The sequence below is a fragment of the Mesocricetus auratus genome, unplaced genomic scaffold, assembly GCF_017639785.1.
Source record: "Mesocricetus auratus isolate SY011 unplaced genomic scaffold, BCM_Maur_2.0 Super-Scaffold_100013, whole genome shotgun sequence".
NCBI classification, from domain to species: domain Eukaryota; kingdom Metazoa; phylum Chordata; class Mammalia; order Rodentia; family Cricetidae; genus Mesocricetus; species Mesocricetus auratus.
Genome location: NW_024429196.1, coordinates 81,623,468 through 81,645,851, shown reverse-complemented (window position 1 = coordinate 81,645,851; position 22,384 = coordinate 81,623,468). Strand labels below are relative to the sequence as shown.

At 49.7% G+C, this 22,384-nt stretch overlaps 1 protein-coding gene and 1 long non-coding RNA gene across 5 annotated transcripts in view; one reads left to right on the top strand and one right to left on the bottom strand.

Moving 5' to 3' along the window:
• The window catches only part of Aopep (aminopeptidase O (putative)), a 286,649-nt gene that overhangs the window by 116,064 nt on the left and 148,201 nt on the right, over positions 1-22,384 (bottom strand). For all 4 annotated transcript variants that reach the window (XM_040756128.1, XM_040756129.1, XM_013119352.3 and 1 more), the window contains exons 6-7: positions 13,261-13,450; positions 9,144-9,250 (exon numbers count right to left, since the gene is read on the bottom strand). In XM_040756128.1, the coding sequence (XP_040612062.1) occupies positions 9,144-9,250; positions 13,261-13,450 (297 nt within the window). The remainder of the gene's footprint in view (positions 1-9,143; positions 9,251-13,260; positions 13,451-22,384) is intronic.
• On the top strand, positions 13,992-17,149 carry LOC121143707. Its single transcript, XR_005881030.1, has 3 exons — positions 13,992-14,141; positions 15,762-15,953; positions 17,006-17,149. It is a non-coding gene; the product is annotated as an uncharacterized LOC121143707 (long non-coding RNA).

The following is a 22,384-nucleotide window of genomic DNA, read 5'->3' as shown; positions in this document are numbered from 1 at the left end:
CAAGACTCACACTCAGGAAATCTGGCTTCCGGCCCTTCTGAAAACCCTATGCCACCATACTCGGTTGAGACCCAAAGACATGATAAGCTCTGGAGCAGAGCTCAGGCCTCCATTGGCAGATGGTATCATTCTAGATGGGTCAGGATCAGTCACATCCTGGCCAAGAATGGCAGCTGTTATCTTTCACGCAAGTCCTAACTGACATCATGAAGCCTGGGAATTCAAGCGGTCCCTTTAAAGGATCAGTCATCACATGAAATCAGGGGAGAACATTGTATTCACTGCATCACTGAAGTCGTCCTTGAAGCTGGGTTGACATCTCTGCAGTTCTGAAGAGTGGTAAGTTAGGGAGTCACTCAACCAGAGCCTTGGACCAATGAATCTAAGCTCAGTCTTCACTCCTGGAATGTCCACCGAATCCCATCTGGCCTCTAGACTCTGTCTCTTTGGTCATGTGTTATCCCAATGTCTGGGTAATCTCCCCCAAACTCCATTTTCAGTATGTCATTCTTGGAACTTAAAATAGCTCAGCGTTATGGAGACTGTCCCAGGGAATGTCTGACTTTGGCATTTGTAGAGCCATTGCTTAGCCTGCCCTCACCAGGGCACCTTCAGCCTCCCAGATCCCTCATGGAACTAGCCCCTCTATCCAGAAAGCCCATTCATTCTCTTAGAAATGACCATTCCACACCTGGAATTTCCTCTCTCTACCCCTCACCATTCTCAATGCTTCCTGTCCGGCCATCCCAGCTCAGCCTGTACATGCTTCCCCAGAAAGAGCTCTCAGTGCCTGTAACTCTTGAGGACACAGTCTGCATTCACTTATTCCTTTGTAATACATATTTATCCCACAAGACAAGTGACAAAGGCCCTAGGGATCTACAATACCCACTCACTGAATTCCGTGAACTGAAGTAAAGGGACACAAGTCAGACAGTCCTGAGTTCCCCAAGGCAGAGCGTAGACAACTTCTGCTTTTGAAGGTCAGAAATGACAAAATGCTATCCATTTATATGGCTCACCCTCTGCATAAAGATAATTATCAAATAACATGTAAGATTGTGGGTAGGGTCATCACAAGAGGCTGTAACAGGTAGAGAGGAGGGACACCTGTTTATATTAGGGTAAGGATTATATTTTTTTTGGAAAGCAAGAGTGTCTGTGCTGAGTCATAATAATGGGGAATAAAGCAGCAAGGAAAGGGCATTCTAAATAGAGGCAATATGGAAGATGGCAGGGAGGTAAGACAGGGCAGTTGGCTAGACAGATGGCAGAGGCTGAGGGTAGAATTGTGTGCCTCATGTTGTGTATGCTGAAGCCTTAGCATCCAGTACCCGAGAAAGGGACTATGTTTGGAGAACAGAACTCTTTAAGGCGGTCAGAGTGCAGCTACCAGTTTGAGTCCTAATCTGATTGATGCCCTCTTCCGGAGAAGACATTTGGACTGCAGAGAAAGGACAGGGACACACACACATGCGGACAAAACATCACAGGAGCACAGACAAGCCAAGGAGAAGGTCTTCAGGAGAAATGGACCTGTCGGCACCTGTAGCTTAGAATTCTGACTTCTACTGTGAAAAAGCAACTTTCTGCTGCCAAGGCTGCTGCTTTGGTTTTCCCGCCCTGGCCTGAGCTGACTCACACAGCATAGTCTGGGAGACACCTCGGTAGCTAGAATAGGACCAAGGGCGGCAAGTGAGGAGACTGCGAGCAGAGCTGATGCCCTGTGGGCTTCCCCGAAGGGGCCCCGTGTTCCTCCTGGTGGCCACAGGGAGCTCTTGGGAGATCTGAAGGGAGGAGATGGCAGAATTGTGAAGCATTGTAGAGAGAGAGTTCCCCAGTGGCACTGAGACAGGGCAAGGGATGGCACAGGCAAGAAGGTTTGCGTAGCACGGATAAGGCCCTGAGGTTGAACCCAGCACTACAAAGAAGGAGAGGGGGCGGGCAGGCAGAGGCAGGGTAGAGACAGAAAAACAATTCACAGACTGTGGGTTGCGTCACACACACGTAGTGGACTCAAGGGAAACAGAGAGTCTACTGATGAAACACTTTGTGACAAAATGGGCAGTTGCTAGGGGTGGGTCACGGGAGAGGAGGGGAGGATGGGGCTGCCAGGAAAGGTGTGAAGTAGGGTGGGAGGGGGGAGTTCCCAGGAGAGGAGGGAAGGGGATAGGGAGAAGGTTCCCACCCTGGAAGAGCACGTGAACCAGAGTTCTGCCCTTAGGAGTAAGCAGACACAGGTGGGCTAGCACAGCCAGTGTGTGTGTGACATAAGGGAGCCAGGAAGTGATGTCAGTGGATAGCTCAGCATTCGCCTTGGGGCTAACAGACTAAGAGGCAGCTGTGCCAGCAACGGAGTCGCGGGAGCCTCCAGCTTTGATAGGGATGGTACCTCTGTAGCTCTCAAATGCCTGTGCCACACCAGCTCCCTTACTAATTCCGTGACACTGTGGCACAAACATGGGCCCTCATTTGCTTGAGCATGTTCCCAGAAATGTCCTGAAAACTCTCTCCCTCTGAACAAGACAAGTACAGGGACAGAATACTAGGTCCTCTGCTCCAATGGAGACGATTCCAGGGGGCACTCCTGCTGCCTCCAGGGCAACTGTGTATGAGTTGTCTTAGATCTCAGTACCTTGGTTTACTCTCCTCCTCTAACTTCTGCTTTTTCTTCCATTTTTCCTTCCTGGGAATACTTTCTAATAAGCCTTGTTGTAACTTAAGAAAAGCAGTGCACGAGAGAAAGACACCATGCTACAGGGTTCAAGCAGAGGTTTTTTGTTTTGTTTCATTAGGGAAAGGGATCATAAAAAGGGGAAAGGGAAGCGGGGGAAGACTGACCTCTGGAGACAGGAGCAGCAGGAGAGAGGAGAGGGAAAGAGGGGGAGAGATAGAGAGGGACAGACAGAGGGAGAGAAAGAGAGAGAGAGAGAGAGAGAGAGAGAGAGAGAGAGAGAGAGAGAGAGAGAGAGAGAGAGAGAGATGGGAGGTGGGCAGGGCCCTTTTAAAAGGGAACATAGTGAAGGTGCACAGGAGGTGCTCTTAGGGGCTGCAGCTGAGGGCGTATCCTGTCAGAACCCCAAAGACAGACCAATACAGATGCCTGAATACTAACAAGCCTAACATAAATCTAATTTCTGGGTCTTCATATGAGAAAACTGGGGATGGCTGGGCAGTTGTGGTGCACACCTTTAATCCCTGCACATGGGAGACAGAGGCGGGCAGATCTCTGTGAGTTTGAGGCCAGTCTGGTATACAGAGCGAGTTCCAGGATAGCCACAGCTGTTACACTGAGAAACCCTGTCTCAAAAAACCAAAACCAAACCAACCAACCAAATAAGCAAACAACCCACTCCCCCATCCCCCCCCAAAAAACCCTCAAAAACACCCTAGTGGGAATGCAGTCTCCCGAAGAGCATCAGATATGGGACAGGAAGCAACTCTGATAAGACTGCAAAGGGGACAGGGACGGGGTTGCCAACAGCAGGAAGAGGCGGTGACCCTGGCACGAAAGCCAGGGAGCAGAGGTTGTCCCTGGGGTTTGGTCCCTGGGGTTTGCCCATGGTGCCAGGCAGAGTGGAGGAGCAAAGGAGGGCATAGAGTTAGAGGCACAGTTTCTTCATCCCCGTGAGGGCAGTAGTATGCAGACTCCAGAGAGAACGAGATGCCCCTGACAAGGGGCGACTGGCGATTAGATGTTTAGCAGTTAAGGGGGAGCAGGGCGAAGAGAAGGAAAGGGTGGGTGTGTCTTCTGGCAACTGAAGACAGAGGCAGTAGAGCCTGGTGCTTGTAGAGGAGGGCTCCAAGCGGGTTCATGTGGGGCAGGGGACCCCAACACAGTGAACGTTTGCAGTTTGTTTCCCCAGAGGAGCAAAGCAGAGATTTGCTCCTTTAATCACCTATAATCCTAGCACTTGGAGAGTTTAAGTCCTGGGAAGAATGTAGCAAGTCTGAGGCAGCCTGGCTACATAGTGTCAGTTCATCCGGGACAACTTGATTTAAAAGCACCCAGGAGACACACCCCTAGGCTGTGTTTGAGGGCTTTTCCAGAGATTGTCAATGAGGAGAGAACACCCGGCCTTAATGGGAGCACCCAGTGCCAGAATAAAGAAGGATGGTCAATGTGAGTACCAGCACTCATCTCTCTCTGCTTCCAGACCCACAGGAGCCTCACCACCATAGCTTTCTATAAGTCCCTCCTTCTTTAAGTCCATTTTCTAGGGTATCTTGTCATAGCAATAAGAAAAGAAACCAATACACAGGACTGTAACAGTGAGATCTCAAACAAAACAAGACAATCTTAGGATTTCTATTGCTGTGATAAGACATCATGCCGAAAGCAACTTGGGGAGTGGGTTTATTTCACCTCATAGTTTGACATCCATCATCCAAGGAAGTGGGGGTGGGAACTCCAGGCAGGAACCTGGATGCAGAGGCCGTGGCCGGAGTGATGCTCACTGACTTGCTCCTCATGGTTTTCTCTGCCTGATTTCTTACAGAACCCAGGTGTGGCCTCACCACACTGGGGGTGGGGTTGGGCCCTCCCATATCAATCATTAATTGTGGACCCCTCCCATATCAATCATTAATTGTGGTGCACGCCTTTAAAGTCGGCACTTGAGAAGCAGAGGCAGGCAGAGCTCTGTGAGTTCAAGGCCAGCCTGGTCTACATAACAAGTTCTAGGATAGTCAGGCAGAGAGACCTGGTCTCAAAAAACAAAAAGGAAAATTCACTACAGGCTTGCATACAGGCCTATGAAGGGATTTGGTTAACTGAGGTTCCCCTTTCCCTAATGACTCTACCTTGCGTTAAGTTGGCATAAATCTAACCAGTAATCAAACAAAGCAAAAATTAATCCAGGTAAGTTTACTAGGCACTGTGTTGAAATATAAGGATAAGGCTGGCTTCAGGCACAGCGATTAAAGGGTTCCTGCCCTTCATGGTAAGCAGCAAGGCTGCCCAGTTTACAGTCCCTATACAATGTGGCTTCCACATGTGCCTCTGCAAAATATAAGGCGTCTGGACAGCTGTTCAGCACTGCTATCCCTGCAGGATCCTTCCAGGGATAGGGATGGTGGTGGTGGTGTTAGCTCCCGGGATGACGGAGGATTGCATAAGAAGAGTTTTAGTGAGCACACCCTATACATGGCTTTAGATTAGAAGCCAGGAGAGGAGGCACCATGTAAATGTGAGAAACACAATGGCTTGCACCTTAGCTCTGGGCAGAATTATGAATGTGCTCCCCCACCCCACTGTCAGGGGAGGGTGCTTCTGTGGCCACTGGGTGAGGCACTCACACGAAGGGAGAACGGATGCCTGCATCTGTCTAGCACCGTGGCAACGGTGGGGGCAGCTGCAAACAGCTCGTCAGTGTCCCCTTTGTGATTATGCCGCATGCCTTCTCAGCCTGAGTGTAACTTCAACAACGAATCCCCACATAAACAGCAGTCATAAATCACAAACAAACAGCAACAACAAAAACAGAGGTTTCTTCTGACCCTACCCTTGTAGCTCTTCTGTCTCTTGGGGCCTGTCAGAAAATGTTATATTGAGAGTTGAGGGACTGGAAATCTTGCCAAAGTCCCCTACCTAGCATCTGGCTAGTGCTGTACTGCTGGAATGAAACACACACACACACACACACACACACACACACACATACACACATAGCGGATTTCTGTTGGCGATTCCGTCTAGGGTTAGCAGACAGGTGAGAGTAAGCCTAAGTCGGCCAATGGTGTCTCAACAGGGACAAGGAGCCTTGACTGCCGTGACCAGTGCACGAGCATGGATTTAGTGATGTGACCCCTAATATTTGCAAACCAGAGTAAGTGACCATGCTTCCAGAGCTGTAGTTGCCCCACTTAGAGGCACCCTGGCCAGGAAGGAACACACGGGAAACAGCTGGAACCCAAACAAAATTCTTGGTGAAGAAGGCTGAAGACTCATTTGATGAGATCAAACAATGGTCAACGTAAAACGCACAGGGTAAGATGCGTGGGTCAGGGCTGGGAGTTTAGAAGCTCAAACAGCCAGGCAGGGTGGTACACATGGGTAACCCCAGGGTTTTGGAAGTGTGGGAGGAGAATCACAGCTCAGGGACAAGTCAGGGCAGTTTAGTGAAACTCAAAATTCCAAATGACATTACAAAAAAGTTGCAGATATATCACAGTGGCACACACACTGTGGCACGGGTGTGCGCGCGTACAGTTGTGACATAATGAAGTCTCAAATTTCCGGTTTGTCTCTTCTTGCTTTACAACACCTCTACTACCTATAACTAGCAAAATGGTATTTTCTTTGATGAGGTGGCCAGTGCAACCTATACACAGGACAGCACTTTAACCCATGACCTTCTGACTTCAAGATGCCTGAAGCTTTTTTTAAATGCCATCGAGGGTGGGGCTGTGACAGCACAACAGAGATCCACAGCCATGTGCTGCACACATTTTGTCTCTGAGGCTCGCATGGCTCTTGGTCCATGTTTCAAGATGGTGGAGCATCCTGACATTGACGCGGTGGGGGGTGGGAGGGCGTGGCACTGTCTATGATCACTGCATAGTTTTGAAGGAGTTCTTTCTCAGGGTCATTTGCATACTAAGACATGATCTTAGAACACATTTTATGCATGTCATTTTAGGGTGAAAGCTCCAGCAGTAAGTTGAACCCAATAATGCAATGCAGCTGATGAGTCTGATGAGTCTATCTGCAGCGGGTCCTTCAGAAGCATTGCGTTCAGTCAGCCTAAATTTAGGCCAAGACAGTTTCTGAACATTAAGACAAAGGAAAGTAAATAAAAGCTACAATAAACCTTCTAGTTCAGACATCCAAAAATGCTCCCAGCTCCTCTCACTGTGGGAAAGTCTTCACTCCCTGCAACTGGGCTGACCACAGCTCCACAGAGGACAGGGGTGAGAAGTCAGTGGCTTCTGGGGATGCAGTGCAACTCATCTTGAGCTGGGGACATATCTCATCCAGATGAAGCTGATGTCCTTCCACACACAAAGGGCACCCCATGCAGAACCAGACCCACCAAGAGACTTACGCATGGGGAATAGGGAGGATCTTTTAGTTTGAGAAACTGAGTTTGGGGTGAAGGATTCACAGTTCATGCAGCTTGCCTTTAGTGTGACGCTTCCTGATCTAGCTAGCATGGCCAGTCTGCACATGGCATGGCCTCCACACCTCTCCACCACACATAAACAAACACGGAATCCAAGGCCACTGGCACCCTTCACACAGTTCTCCCTAAGGCCATGTTTCCCAGTGACATCCACACTAGCTGCTCTCGCCTTCTTCCCTTTCTCCTACGACCTGGACACCCCGGTTTCCTCCACATACACAGCAATTTCCCAGGATCCTTTGCTGAATCATCTGACAACTTTTCTTTCTTCTTCCTCGGTGCTGGCTTGAGTACTGCTCAGGCTGAATGCTCTTCCCGTCTACAAGCTTCACTGGCTACCCATCTACTCAGCGTCTCAAAGTCGGTGTAAACAAAACCAGAGTCTTTATTGAATACCTGTTCTTCCAGTTAGATAAATGTCATCCCCATCTACCCAAAGTCCCGGTCATTCTGGGTACTCTCACTGGCCTTGTCCACCGGGTCACTGCTCCACCAGGACCTCCCTCTGCACTGTACCTCTGCTCTCTGTCCTCTGCCCACACAGGGAACACCATCCAGCTCGGGATTCTTGCATGCTAAGACTGGTTAGCTTCTGACGAACATGGTCAAAGCCTCTCCTGACTCATGGCTCCGCCATTTCTGCTCCCAAGGCTCAACAAGGCTCTTTCCAGCCTTTCCAAAGCCTTTGTGCTTCCCACTCTGCCAAGCTGAGCACATGTCTAGCTCAGTCTTGATGCCCTCCAGTTAGTCGGGAAGTTGTGGATGGGGCCTCCTGCATTACTGCTTACCGTCTGGTCTGTAACAGGTTTGCACATGTGACACTGTCCCTGCTGAGTGTAAGCTCTTTGAGAGCAGGCGCCGTGTCCACACTACAGGAGCGACCAGGCTGGCTGGCTCACCAGAGTTTGGCTGAGGGAACACTCAGGCACAGTGGCCTTGGCTGAATGGCAGGGCTCTGGCTCCTGGCTGGCTATGTTTCATCAGTGCTCTGGTTTTCTCTCCTAAACAATGGACGCATCACCCTGGGGGTGGGGGGCACAGTTAAGAGTGCAGGCAGGGAACCGGGAATGGCCGGGGCAGGGCTGCACAAAAGCACTAGCCAGTCTTGCTCCCTTGGGTCTACCAGACTTGGTCTGTTTCTGCTCTGGCTTTTGCCTCCCGGCATGGTTCAGGCCCAGTGCAGGGAGGTGGGATGGGGAGGGTGCTTATTTAGAAGCCATGGACAGCAGGAGTGCCCAAGGCAGGCAGGCCTCTGATAAGGGCCTCTGATAAGGGATAAGGTAGCCCATCGGGATCAGGATGCCATGTCCAATGGCATGCTAAAGGGTTAATTCCTAGCTGGGCCACCCTTCCTAATACTTGATTCTCCTCAACAGGGGCTGGAGGGAAGCTTCTGTTGTCATAACAACCTTGGTGCTCCTGGGGCCTAGACTAGAGGCCTCAGATAAGGGTTTATATAGCACCAGGGCACCAAAGAAGCAAGGATGGAACTGGAAAAAAAACAAAAACAAAAAATGGCAAGAAGTAATCCAAGTGCCATGTGCACTCTGGAAAACAACACCCAGGAGCAGAGACTGCAGAGAGCAGCAGTGGCTTTGCTGCTGGGCAAAAAAACGGAACAAAAGGCCCCATTGACATGCACATCTGTTACTGCTAAATGCAAAGCAATCAATACTTTCCTACAGAGCTCCCCCTCTTTGGCTTTAAAGGGTTACTGTCTGCCAAACTGCTGAACCCTAACCTTCCTCATGTCCAGTCACCACATAAAGTAACTATTAGGACTTCAAACCAAGAATGTAGTCCCTCATGTTATTTTTTTCCCCTTGAATAGAGACACCAGGAGAATCAAAACCCACACCCTGGAAGACTGAGAACATAGCAACCACGTCCCTGGGAAGGTGAGGAACCTAAGCCCTGCTGGATTTTAATGGAAACAGTAGATTTAGTCAGCCAGCAAGGATTTGTACCCATAAGGCGGCCTGGGGAGGGAGGAGGAGGTGGGAAACGTTGGCACCTTACCTCAACACCTGCATTTCCTCTGGGGAGTTCCGCAGCTCATCCTGCAGGCGACGCCAGCGCAGGCAAGCCCTCAGCTCTTGCTGCTCCAGGGCCTCGTGTGGGGGCAGCTATGTGGGGCAGACACACAAACACATAGGCAGAGGTTGTGTTGGTCAGGCTTTGCTCAGCAAGGGACTTAACTTTGTTCCCTGGGGGGGGGGGACGGGGGGGGGACACTGGGCCTGCCCTCCTTCCCTGTGTTCTCCAGCACAAGAGGGCTGGATGATGCTCTGAGCTCTTCAAAGGGGTAGCAAGGCTGCCCTGCAAAGCCCTTGTGCTGGTGGACACGGGCAGCCCTGACTCCTGACTGCGGGGGTCCCCGGCCCGGGAACTCACTCTGGGTTCGGAACACACACCTGAAAAGGGGGCTTCCCCACAGGCCATTTCTGCTCTGATTCTAACCAGCCTTCCTTCTGGGCCTTGCGTCTCTGAACGGGGAGGGGAAAGGCCCCTCCACTTCCCTCTTATTTTTCCCCCCGGACCTTTGATTTTCTTAAGGGCTGTTTATAGTGGAGCCTGCTAATGTAATCCAGATGACTCTGTTTGCATAGATCCAGAAAAAAAGTATACTGTCTGGACTCAATTTGGAGGCAGTCGAGGCCATCACACTGCCCCACAGAGTCAGAACTGGCTGCTGTCACATGGTTGGGTTCTCCATAAAAAGGAGGCAGGCAGTGGAGTACCCTGCAGGGAGGGATCTGCATACATTTTCAGAAGTTACTGGTCTCTGATAATGCATTCACCAAATCTCTCTGCAGGTCCTGGGTCATTAAGGAAGACTGCCTTATCATGAAGAGTGGTATGTGGGGGCACCAATATCAGACTGGGGGCAACCTGCAGCTCAAGAAAGACCACGGAGCTCCTTGTCAGCAGGAGAGATGAGGGACCAGAAGACTTCCCAGGGCAGGTAGTGATGCCCTGCACGAGTTTGCAGGGGCAGAGACTTCAGGAGTGAGAGGGCACCAGTGGTTTGGAAAGAGTGTCATATTCTTAGATAATGGTAAGGGGTATGGATGGGCTGGGATCAGACAACCAAGGTAGGAAGGTAGAGTGGCAGAGAGGGTCAGAGGTCAGTAGACTGCACCACAAGACATGCTCATTGAAGAGTGAGCTTAACGTGAGTACATCTGGGGACAAGACCTTCCAAAGGGTGATCACGCTTTAACAAAGCTTTCAGAGGAGACCCTGAACCTTCCGGGCTGTGGTCTTACAAAGAGGAAGACACTGGACCTTTGTCTCCCTCTCAGGTATGGAAGAATGATCACGTGAGACTAGAGTGAGGAGACAGCTATCAGGCCACCAGGAGAAGAGGCCGCCCCGGAAGATCAATTCTGTTGGTCCCGGGATCCTGTCAGCCTCTTGAGCTGTTATTCAAGCCATCCCTCTGGAGCAGGACTGTGGCATTCCAGGCAGATTTGCAGAGGTGTGGGAGGAGCATAGACTTATCAGGTCAATGAAGGTCATGTGACTCCAACCTGGCAGGTTCCTCACTTCTTCCCTTGGCTACTGATGGGGGGGGAGAGTTGGGGGGGTGCAGCTTTTTCCTCCTCACTCCGTGACTCTGTACAGCTCTCTTTGCTGAGCTTTTGGGCTCACACGCCTCCTCAGGGCCACTGCATTCTCTAGCTTCTGCAGCCCAGACAGCGTTACCGCTCTTGGCCCTCATGTGGCCCTCTCCTGCAGGAAGACCTGAAAGAGGTATTTATCAGGCTGGCCTTTGGAGGACAAAGGGTCACAGTGATGGACCTTCTCCAGAAACCTTCCCAAGCTCTATGGGGGACTCTAAAAAAGTTGTTTGCCTGAGGGGCCTTGGCGTTCTTGAATGTTGAAGTTACTGCTTACACTGGGAGAGGTGATGGGAGGTGACCCTTATGGCAGGTTACGGGGACAGGAATGGTGGAGAGAGCCCGGTATGCTTTCCCTAAAGTCACAGCGGCAGGCCCTTCCTCCACGGGGCTTTCTGGCCTCACCCACCTCTGAATGAACATAGCACCTAGTGCTCATTTGCTCTGTTCCAGGCTGTCTCTCCCCTTCCGTTGAGTGCTTCTCCTAGCCTCCACCTTTTGGCCCCACAGGTGGAACACAGAAAGGACTCGGAAGGTACCCAGGCAGCTGAGACATGCAGCCCTGCCTGCTTCTCTCACTTGGTAGGAACACGCTCAGGACAGAGAAGGACCCAAGCACAGGCAGGACGCATGGTAAAGGAGGAGTTCCCTCTTTCAAAATGAAGTTAGAGACGCTATAGGGTGGCTGGAATGAACTCAGGAGCTGCCAATCTGCACATCTAAAGAGGGGAACGAGCTGAGGGAGAGATGAAGACAGGGCACACTGATCTCTACCCCCGCAGAATGCTGATGGAAGAGAACAGGCACGTCACACACAGCTTCCATGTGTCTAGGACGTGTTAAGCTCACTCACACATCATCTCATCCACTTTGTGAACTTGAGTCTTCTAGACCCAGGCCCCAAGGGGGAAACTGAGAGGTCGAGAAAGCTATAGAGCCTGCCTGCACTCAGGAAGCTAGTGAGCCAGAGATAGGACTCAAACCCGACCCAGCTCAGAGCCCACTCTCTTCTAATCACCTGGGCAGCTTCTGGGGAGCAGGGTGTGTTTTTGTACCTGATGGCTCCATGTGGGAAGAGGACGGAGGGACAAGTGAGATGTAGCCCCACTGTGTGATGACATGGCTCTGTAGTGAGAATAAGGAAAGCACACAGAGGCCAGGAGAGCTGTGATGGGAAGCTTGAGGTGTGAATCAGTTTGGGCTTCAGGGGTGGGACCTCAATCTGGCCCACAGAAACAGAGATTTCGCCAGGAAGACTGTTCTTGAACAGAGTCAAACAGGGTGAACGAACTTGGGAGTTTTAGGAAAATGGTAAGAGAGCAAGGGTGGGGGACCATGTAGAAAGGCAGTGACCCTGGGATTAGAGGTAGAGAGGAAGCGGGACACAGCTTTGCAGTCTCATGCTCAGGGGAACTGATGGTCAAGGTATAAGTGTTGGGTCCGTGCTTTTCACCCTAGGGGTTGAACCCAGACCTGTCGGCTAAGCAGAGGCAGCAGCCAGTGAGCTACATTCTCAGCCTGATTTTCACGCTTGATAAAAACAAGTTGCTTTTTGTGTTTGTTCTATGACAGGGTGTCAGTCAAGCTGAGGCCAGTCTGGAACTCACTCCATTGCCCAGAGTGGCCTCAAAGCTGTGGCAATACTCTTGATAGAGCCCTCATATGCTGGGGATACAAGTCATTATGCCAGGTTTATAGCATCTTTTCTGAATTAGTGAAAGAGTGACACGTAAGGATACAGAAATCCTGAGTTCTTTGTCCCAGCCACAGCGAACCTCTCTTTAAACATGATAACTGACTGCAGCTGAGTGGCAGGTACCCCTTAGTCATGTTACCTGATCCACAGCACTGAATGCTTTGTCCTTCACCCAGAGATTTCCATTCTTTTTTTAGGGAAGGAGGTTGGGGCAGAGCCTTACTATCTAGAACTGGACGGCCTGGAATTCAATATAGACTAGACTGACCTCAAACTCCTGTCCATCTTCCTGCCTCAGCCTCACAAGTGCTGGGATTCCCAAAGCACTTATTAATATACATGAGCCACAACCCCAACACTTATTAATATGTAAATCTGATTATTAAAAAAAAAAACACAGCCAGGGAAGAGTACTCACACAAGTTCCAGTTCAGCCTGGTTACACAGATACCTCCAGGCCAGCTGGCGGTACAAAGACCTACAATGACCCTGTCTCAAGACAAAACCAAGCATCCATAGCTAATGTTCCCATGACATAGTACATGTGTATGATGCAGTGCAGGTCTTCTCTAACTAACTCCCTGGCTAAGGCCGTCCCCTCCACCCGGTGTGGGGCTCTCAGGGTGTTTATCACATTGCTGCCTCTTGTGTTTATCCCTTCCCTCCGTCTCAAGATTGTGTGCTTGGAGAGAGCAGTCTTCGTACAGTTAATTATCCAGCAAACCTAGTGCCTCGTGCACTCAGCATGTAACTATTGAGTGAATGGGGTAAATGAAAACGGAACCTGGTTCTGGGGAGGGAAATTCTTTGAGCCCACCTGCTGTGCTTCAGCCCAAAATACATCTTCCAAGTGAGTGGCGAACCCTTCGCTGAGCCACTCCTCTGTCCAGTCTCGGGCCCCGATGGCTAGGCCGAACCAGGCGTGAGCAATTTCGTGGCAGAGACGGGTCCCACAGAGATGGCTCGTGCCTCTTAAGATGCTCTGAGAGAGGAAGATGATGTGTGGGCTGCGGATAATGGGATAGAAAACATGAAGAGTCCTGTTAGTGCCTGTCCCCGTGGCTACTCGGCGGGGCGGCTTTCTTAGCCCTCGGAGTCTGTTATTACTGTGTGCGTGCCAGGTCATGATGGATAGCTGTGGCTTCGATGCTTTTAGACCTAAATCAAGCGGCAGTTTACGTTACTGGCAGCTGTCCAAGTCGCTGTTTCTGCCAGTGGTTGTCTTCGTCATCGGGCTCCTATTACCTGTAATAAGTAACCTGCACTAAGTTTTATACTGAAAAAAATTACAAGGCAATGGAAACGTTTACTATGAAATCTGGACTGTAAAAGAAGAACAGGTGTGAGAATGTGAAGCCCATGCTGTCAGGAGAGTGATCAAAGAAGAATGTCCGGCCAAAAATCCCAGCAGCTCACAGGCAAATCGGGGAGTCACGCGGAAGGCCAGGAAGAGCGGAAAAGAATAGAACCTCGAACCTTCCATGTCACACTGGGGCCAACTGTGAGTCAACAGCCAAACAGGTGTCCTGGGGGGGGGCGACTCCCGAGCAGTCCAGAGACTGCCCTGTGCCTACAAAACAAAGACTCTACGTGCGAGCTGCCGGCCCTTAGGGACTCATGTGACCAGAGAATCATGAGAGTGAAGGAGGGACACTATCCCTCCCAGGGGTGCAAGCAGCCCTGGGGGCCCGGCGACAGGTGGGGGAGCCATCTAATCTCATTTTCCATAGCTTCTTCTGTAACTCCAAACACCATGATTAAAACTGCATAGGTGAAGGGGGAGGAGGCAGCTGTCAGGAGGGAGAGACAAACAGACTCCTCGCTTGGCTTCTCCCACCTCCAGCACTTAGGGCTCATTTGTGTTCTTCCTAAAGCAGAGTGTGCTCTTTAAAAACAAACCCACGGATTAAAGCGAGTGAGTTGTGAGAACTTTCAAAGTAAGGAACTACACACACCAGTTCCTTCTTTCAAAAGCCGTTTGTTTGCCATCATGTCAGCTCCGCACAAGCCAAGACGGTGGCGTGCAGATTTCTGGCCCACCCCCACAGCCACCATTAGAGAGAAAAACCCCACCTATATTTCCCTTACACAATATCACCCATTCAGCTCAGAGAGCTAAATTGCAATCGCGGGACTCAGGACTGCCAAAATAGACAGCTTTCATGTGAAGTAATAACAGGGTAGGCACGCAAATGAAAAAGCATCTGCCAGGCTTTCCGGAAAGCCCACAGAAACCCCACATATTAAAAGCAGAGTTGAGGCACTGAGGACAAAGGGGTGCGGTGCAACAGGCACCAGGGATTGAGCAGATTACTAGTTCAGACAAAAATGTAAGGAGGAAGGCAAGGAGGGAACCTGCAACGCACAGGGGCCCGGCCTCCCCTTTACCTTACCAAGAGAGAAAAACGGCACAACCCGGAATTCTCAAATCAATGACCCCGGCTCTGCCAAGTGCGATGCTACACAGAAAACCACAGAAATGCAAGAGTAAATAACATTCCAGACATACTGCTGGCAGCAGCGCACCCTGTAGCTAAAACAAAACAGAGTAACTTCAGACTGCATGAGCAGGCCCAAAGATGAGTCTGCCTGGAAAGGGTCCACTGGCCAGAGGGACAGCCATGGCCATGTGGGCAGACACTAGACAGCTGCTCCTGGCTCAAGCCAGGAGGTTCAAAAGGGGGTGAGTGGGCTTGCAGGCGGACTGCCTCTTTATGGGGTGCACTGCTTTGGACCTTTGGAGGCCCAGTCAAACAAGGCCCATTTGAGTGGCTAAGGCAAGAGGGGTTCGTAAGGGTGGCCTATGGCAAAGGAGTTTCATTGTCCATCCTTCAGTTTTTCTTCCTCAAACAATCATCTCCACCAGATTTCCCTTCCTACCTCTGGGATGGGCTTGGGGAAGATGTAGAGGAATCCAAGACAAGCTCCCATTTCCTTCCCTCAACCCTTTCTTCCCAGCTAACAGTAAACAATTTCCTACTGTCCTTGAGGGAGAAGGAAATGTGTCATCTCCTGACAGCTTGGAGGAAGCAGAAGTTAGGGTGTCCAGCTTGTTACAATGATCCTGTGATCACTAGAGGCCTCTCCCTGGAAACCAATGTCCTCGTGGGGTCCTGACTCCCTAGCTTCCAGTGGCTATCTCTGCCCTGCATTAGTTTCACCTGTTAGAATAGTCATTTTCAACCTTCCTAAAGCTGCAACCCTTTACTCTATAGTTCTTCATGCTGTGGCGACCCCTGACCATAAGTTACTTTTTTGCTACTTCATAACTGTAATATTGCTGCTGTTACAAATTGTAATATCTGTGTTTTCTCTTAGGTGACCCCTGTGAAAGGGTTGTTCAATACCTAACAGGGTCAGGACCCACAGGTTGAGAACTGCTCTACCGGGTGGGGTTGGAGGATCTTTCTCAGGGTGTTAAAACAAACTTGGACATAAAGGATGGCCAGGACATTCCTTCAGGGAGAAGTTCCTCCCGTCTTCCTGACTCAACTGCCAGATTTTTTCAGGGTAAGCAGACTTTTTAGACCTCTGCTTTCCTCAGCAGCTAGTAAAGAAAACAATACACCTCAGCTCTCTTTGAGGAGCAACAGCTAATGTCCCCTGTCAGCATGGACGGCACCCCCACAACGGAGGAGCTTTCAGAATGTCTAGGCTATGGTGACCTTGCTGGGCAAGACCCACTCCCAGGTGCACAGCCAAGTCCCAAGTTCTCAGCTCAAATCCACTGGCTCAGGCTTCCCTTCTGACAAAGCCCTTGGAAAACAGGGCTGCTCTCTTACACCCTGGAAGAGAGGTCAGCTATCTTTACAAACGCCAGGCTGCTGATTTACCATCAGGACATGGGGAGAACAAACACACTGCTCACATCTTCACACTAAAAACGAAGGTGTTTTTTCTATTTGTTTTGTCACTGAATTTACTGTTTTTCCAAATGAGATGGATTGATGTTTTAAATCTCAAAGTAACAGCCACTCTGGAATTCTAGGCCACGTTCTCTCTGCTGTACATGGGGCGTGTGGGGGTGGGGTGGACAGGCAGACCTGGGATGTTCAGAGCCTCAGCAGAGAGACCACCAGCATGGTAGCGGACACTCCTCCACAGAGTCCAAGGGCACCAGATGCCTGATGCTTACCCCGGCCTGAGAATGGTCTCTTAGACCATCCCTTAACACGACCTACCCAGTCAGATTAGAATGTTGTGTCCACGTGGCTGGAGAGATGGCTCAGCAGCTGCTCTACCAGAGGACCCAGGTTCAGTTCCCGGCACCCACACGGCAGCTCACACCTGTCTGTGACTCCAGTTCCAGGGCTTCTGACACCCTCACACAGACATGCATGCACACAAAATACCAATGCACAGAAAAACTAAAGGTTAAGAAAAATAGAGTGTTGTGTCCATTAATTTAAAACACACTTCCAGCAGAGAAGGAAGGAGGGCCTTTGTGACTCCTAGGAGCTGCTCCCTTCCTGCAGGAGGAATTTAATTTGGAGAGGAAATGGAGAATTTCATCAGATCTTAAGTAGGAGCTGGTGTTTGATTTATTTCTGCTTTTTTTCCAGGGAGGCCATACCAGCAGGCCCATCTTGCTGCTTAGGGAGAGTGAGCAAGCACTTAGCCGTTCAAGCCAGAAGCTGCAAGCCTCTGTAGCAGGTCACAGCAGGCTGAGTGGGCAGAAAGGCAGGCGGGTGGGAGCTGCCACCTCCGCCCCAGGCTGAGTCCTCAGTGGGGTGTGAGGCGGGAAAGGGGAGGGAGGGAGGGGAGGAGTGGCCAAACGTACTTCTGCAGATGTGCCATGTAGACATGCTTACTAAGCTGGAACTTCTAGCAAACTGTAACACTTTTCTAAATTTCATCATCCATGTGCCTGAGAGGAAGAGAGGACCTGGAAGAAGGCAAGGAGCTCTCTCCCCCTTGCCAGGGTCCACTTGGATAGTTCCAAAGATCTTAGAGTCAATCTCATAAAAGCAACCTTCTCTTGCGTGGTTTAACAGCATGCTGACGTGGTTGAGGCAGCTGATATACACAGGCATAGGAGGCTGGGGGCGATCTCAAGAAGAGACACCCACCCTCTCAGGTTCACACCTGCTCCCAGCCAGGACATTTACCACGAGCTCCTGCCCCTGGAGTCAAACTCTCTTCGTCGACTGTGGCCTAATGTAGGGAAGGCCATCTGCCACCTCAAGGGCCACAGTGGACGGCCTAGAAGGGCTGGCAGAATTTTCTCCCCTCTACCTCTGTGACTAGTCAACAGTGAATGGCCATTTCCCATCTTCCTCACCCGAGACTCACTGTGGTGGACAATCCTTCAAAGGGTCTGTGTGGAAGATGATCAGTTTTCAAATTAAGAGACTGGCAGGAAACTCAAGAGGACATAGTTCTGAATGAACAGCTAGGGGAAAGTTGCTAAGTCTAACCAGTGTTTTGGGGGACTCTCTTTCCACCAAGTGGGGCTGGCAGATTATAATTCGGTTGTGAGGTTTGGCAGCAAGTGACTGAACCTGAACGAATAAAATTTCTTTAAAATAAGTAATAATATCTAATCATTCATTCATCTGGATGAGTGTTAGCTGAAACTAACCCGAGGGCTGCAAGCTTTACATTTTATCAACATTGTGAGTGTGTGTGTATGTGTGTGTGTGAGTGTGTGTGTGTGTGTGTGTGTGAGTCAGAGATGAACACTGGATGTTTCTCAGGAGCTGCCCACCTTGTTTTTCAGAGACAGGGTCTCTCACTAGCCTGAGGCTCATTAACTCATTCTCTGTCTCTGCCTCTCTAACCCTGAGATCACCCACATTGCTCCCCTGCTGGACATTCATGTGGTGATCTCTTGATTGAGTATCTGTCTCCACAGCCCAGCATCCCTTCTTGCTATCCTTTCCTGAGATACACACTGCTCACATATCTGCTCCCCACTGAGCACTGTCTCACTGGCTCTACCCCAATATTAGAAAAGGTATTTATCATCCCATTCTACAGACAGTGAAAGTAAGGCACGCAGAGTTCCTCTCCCAAGGTTGGCAAGTAAAGTCGCTAGGCCACAGCTAGCAGGCAATGGAGCTGAACCCAAGCAGTCCTGACTCATCCCCATTCTGGTCCACTCTAGCCAAGACTCCTTGGGCTCAGCCACAGCTGCTGGGCCCCTGCTTTTCTTTGTAGTTCAAATCCCTGGTGTGACGACCTCAGATTTCTCAGTGTTTTGTCAGAGAGCCATGGAAATGAAGCCACCATCCATGTCTTAGGATATCCACTTCCTATGGTTACATCACAGCCAGAGGTGGCCTGATAAAAATAAGCCTTTGGATCAGCAATATTTTACCCTCTTCCCAGTAAGAAGAAAAAAAGAGAGCCCAGGAGAGGGAGAGAGACTACTCCACAACTGACGCCCTTATGTTTATCTTAAGGGGCTCCTTAGAGAGACAGGTGAGGTCAGTCTCTGGTATAGGGCTCCAAAGGCCCTGGAAGGGTCACACACCTATTTTCACTAAAGGCTTGGGGGTGGGGGGAGTGAACAATCATAAACTAAATGTGATAGAGAGGGCACTGGGTAAATGGAGGACCAGGGATAAAGAAAGTGGAGGAGGAAGAAACAGCCCGGGGGGCAGTAAGGAAAGGGATGAGCAAGGAGATGTGGTGACTTATTGTTTGCAGTCTAACAAATGAACCTTGACTGAAGACCAGAGAAGCAAAGCAGCCAGCCACTAGCTCTTACCTCTGCCTTGGGCTGAAAGGGCTGATCCTGTCTCCACGAATCCTCAGGCTCACTATATCCAGCCTGCACTGAGCTCCTGTCATGTATTCCCTTTAGTGCTGGGACTGAAGCCCTGAACTGTTTTTCTTTTAGACTATTGATTCACTCTCATGTAGCCCAGAGTGGCCTTGAACTCACAGAGATCCATCTGCCTCTGTCTCCTAAGTGCTGGGATTAAAGGGGTGGCCACCACTGCCTGTCCTCTATGGCTAACTAGTGACTTAGGTATGTGACTAACTAGTAGCTTAGTGTGTGTGTGTGTGTGTGGCTAACTAATGACTTAGCCCTTGACCAGGTGTGTGATTAACTAGTGGCTTAGTGTGTGTGTGTGTGTGTGTGGCTAACTAGGGACTTAGCCCTTGACCAGGTGTGTGATTAACTAGTGGCTTAGTGTGTGTGTGTGTGTGTGTGTGTGTGTGTGTGTGTGTGTGGCTAACTAGGGACTTAGCCCTTGACCAGGTGTGTGATTAACTAGTGGCTTAGTGTGTGTGTGTGTGTGTGTGTGTGTGTGTGGCTAACTAATGACTTAGCCCTTGACCAGGTGTGTGATTAACTAGTGGCTTAGTGTGTGTGTGTGTGTGTGTGTGTGTGTGGCTAACTAGGGACTTAGCCCTTGACCAGGTGTGTGATTAACTAGTGGCTTAGTGTGTGTGTGTGTGTGTGTGTGTGTGTGTCTAACTAATGACTTAGCCCTTGACCAGGTGTGTGATTAACTAGTGGCTTAGTGTGTGTGTGTGTGTGTGTGTGTGTGATTAACTAGTGGCTTAGTGTGTGTGTGTGTGTGTGTGTGTGTGGCTAACTAATGACTTAGCCCTTGACCAGGTGTGTGATTAACTAGTGGCTTAGTGTGTGTGTGTGTGTGTGTGTGTGTGTGTGATTAACTAGTGGCTTAGTGTGTGTGTGTGTGTGATTAACTAGTGGCTTAGTGTGTGTGTGTGTGTGTGTGTGTGTGTGTGTGTGTGTGTGTGTGTGTGTGTGTGGCTAACTAGGGACTTAACCCTTGACCAGGTGTGTGATTAACTAGTGGCTTTGTGTGTGTGTGTGTGTGTGTGTGATTAACTAGTGGCTTAGTGTATGTGTGTGTGTGTGCGTGTGTGTGTGTGATTAACTAGTGGCTTAGCTCTGCATTCTAATCTTCAGCAAGCTTTTTTTTTTGCTAGATTACAAACAATAGATCACTACAAGTAGATAATAAGACATTAACAGGAAATAAAAAACAGTGTGGAGGAGGAGATGAATGTGGCAGGCAGCAAAAGCAGAGAGGACACTGCATCTGAAACAATACACTAGCCACGCCCGTCAGCCACGCCTGGTGGCTGTGATGGGGGCTGTGGTAGGGGCTGTGGTATGGTGGTGGCCAGCTTATCCTACTTAGCTTCTATGTCGCCGTGATAAAACACAGGTCAGCACTGCCTTGCTAAGAAGGTTATGTTTCAGCTTATACTTCCACATCAGCAATCTCTTACTGGGGACAGCTGAGACAGGACCCTGGGGGGGGGGGTGGAGGCAGAGACTGCAGAACATTGCTTATGGGACTGCTCACCTTACCTTTCCTTCACAGCCTAGGCCTGCCCACCTGCCCAGGGACGGCACTGGTGGCTCAGGTGGGCGGGGTCCTCCTGTAGCAATGAGCAATCAATGAAATGCCTGATAGACAAGCCCACAGGCCAATCTGATGGAGGCAAGTCCCTAGTTGAGCATCCCTCTTCATAGGTGTGCCTAGGCTTGTGTGACATTGACAAAAACTAACTAGCACACAGCTTGACGGTTCTGTCCTTTCTATAGAACCCTGACTAACACAGAGGCATACACCTTGAATTCCAGCACGTGGGATGCCGTGGGATGCCGTGGGAGGAAGATCATCTCAAGGTTCAAGTCTACCATGGGCTACATATACTCATATATTGAAACCCTGTCTAAAAAGATTAAAAAGAATAAAAACAACAAAACAAACCCCCATCAAACCAAACAAAGGAAAGAGTCCAGTAGGCCAAGGTATCAGAGCTCCAAGCTCATAATCTTAGGTTTGACATGTAAATTATCTTGGGAGAAATCACTTGGCCCACACCTTGGTCCCACTGGGCTATACGGGTGTTTATGAGAAATGGAGACAGGTTCTAAGGCACGGTGCAGACGACAAGAGAAGGAGAGTCTGGGAAGGGAAAGGGCTTTAGAGATCAGCCAGTGTTGCCACTCTCCTAGTTTGGCTGAGCTCTGCTGGAAATCAGTGACTACTAACACCAGTGCAAAGACCATCCAACTTTGGAAGGCAGTGGCCACCTCAGCAGCGGCTCCACAGGTGCTGTAGGGATTGGCAGAGTGGCAGACACTGCATTTCTGTCCCAACAAGCAACAATATACACAGAGAGACCTTGGCCTAGGCTTTACCTCTCAATTAACTACTCAAGTACAGTGAAGGCTCAACTATGGGCAGCTGGTTACACCTTGATTTCGCTGCTGTTCACTGGGAAGTAAACAATGAATGTTTTTCCCCTTCTAAAACTTCAATGAAATTGAATGTGAGTGTTTTGTGTTTTAATGATAAAGAATCAAAGCAAAATCCATCTTAGTTTCCTACATCTTAAAGGTCATGAACTTCCCTAGTGGTCTTCTTTTTTGAGTTATCAACACTACGGCAACTCTGTTTCTGGCATTTCAGAGTCACACCCAAACACACTATTTTAGCAAATATTGACTATATTGCAATTTATGTTTTGAATTGTCTTTAACTGCATTGTTGCTGGAAGCTGTATGTTTTCTGGGGGGGGGGGCCCTGGTAACTACTTTCCAATTATCACCCACTGGAGCACACAGATGACAAAACATGATTCCCTCTACTCCCTCACCTCTCAACCAGAGCAATGATGTTTGTTCCCACAGAGCTAATCAAATGAGCCTCCACCATGACACAGGACATGCCTTAATTTAATATCATGATTCATTTAGCTTTGTCCCAAAAGGGCAGTACAATGAATGGTAGACCCAGAATTATAATATGGAATACACTGTATACAAGATTCCGTCATTTGTGGTTACATGGACGCCTGGAAACTGCTCTATGAGGAGGCAAGTCTGGACAGATAGCCTGCAACTACCTTCTACAAGAACAGTTTGATTACGGCGTCCCTTGAAATGCACTCACTGGGTCCACAAGCCTCATCTAGAAAAGGCAAACTGGGGGATTTCCCCC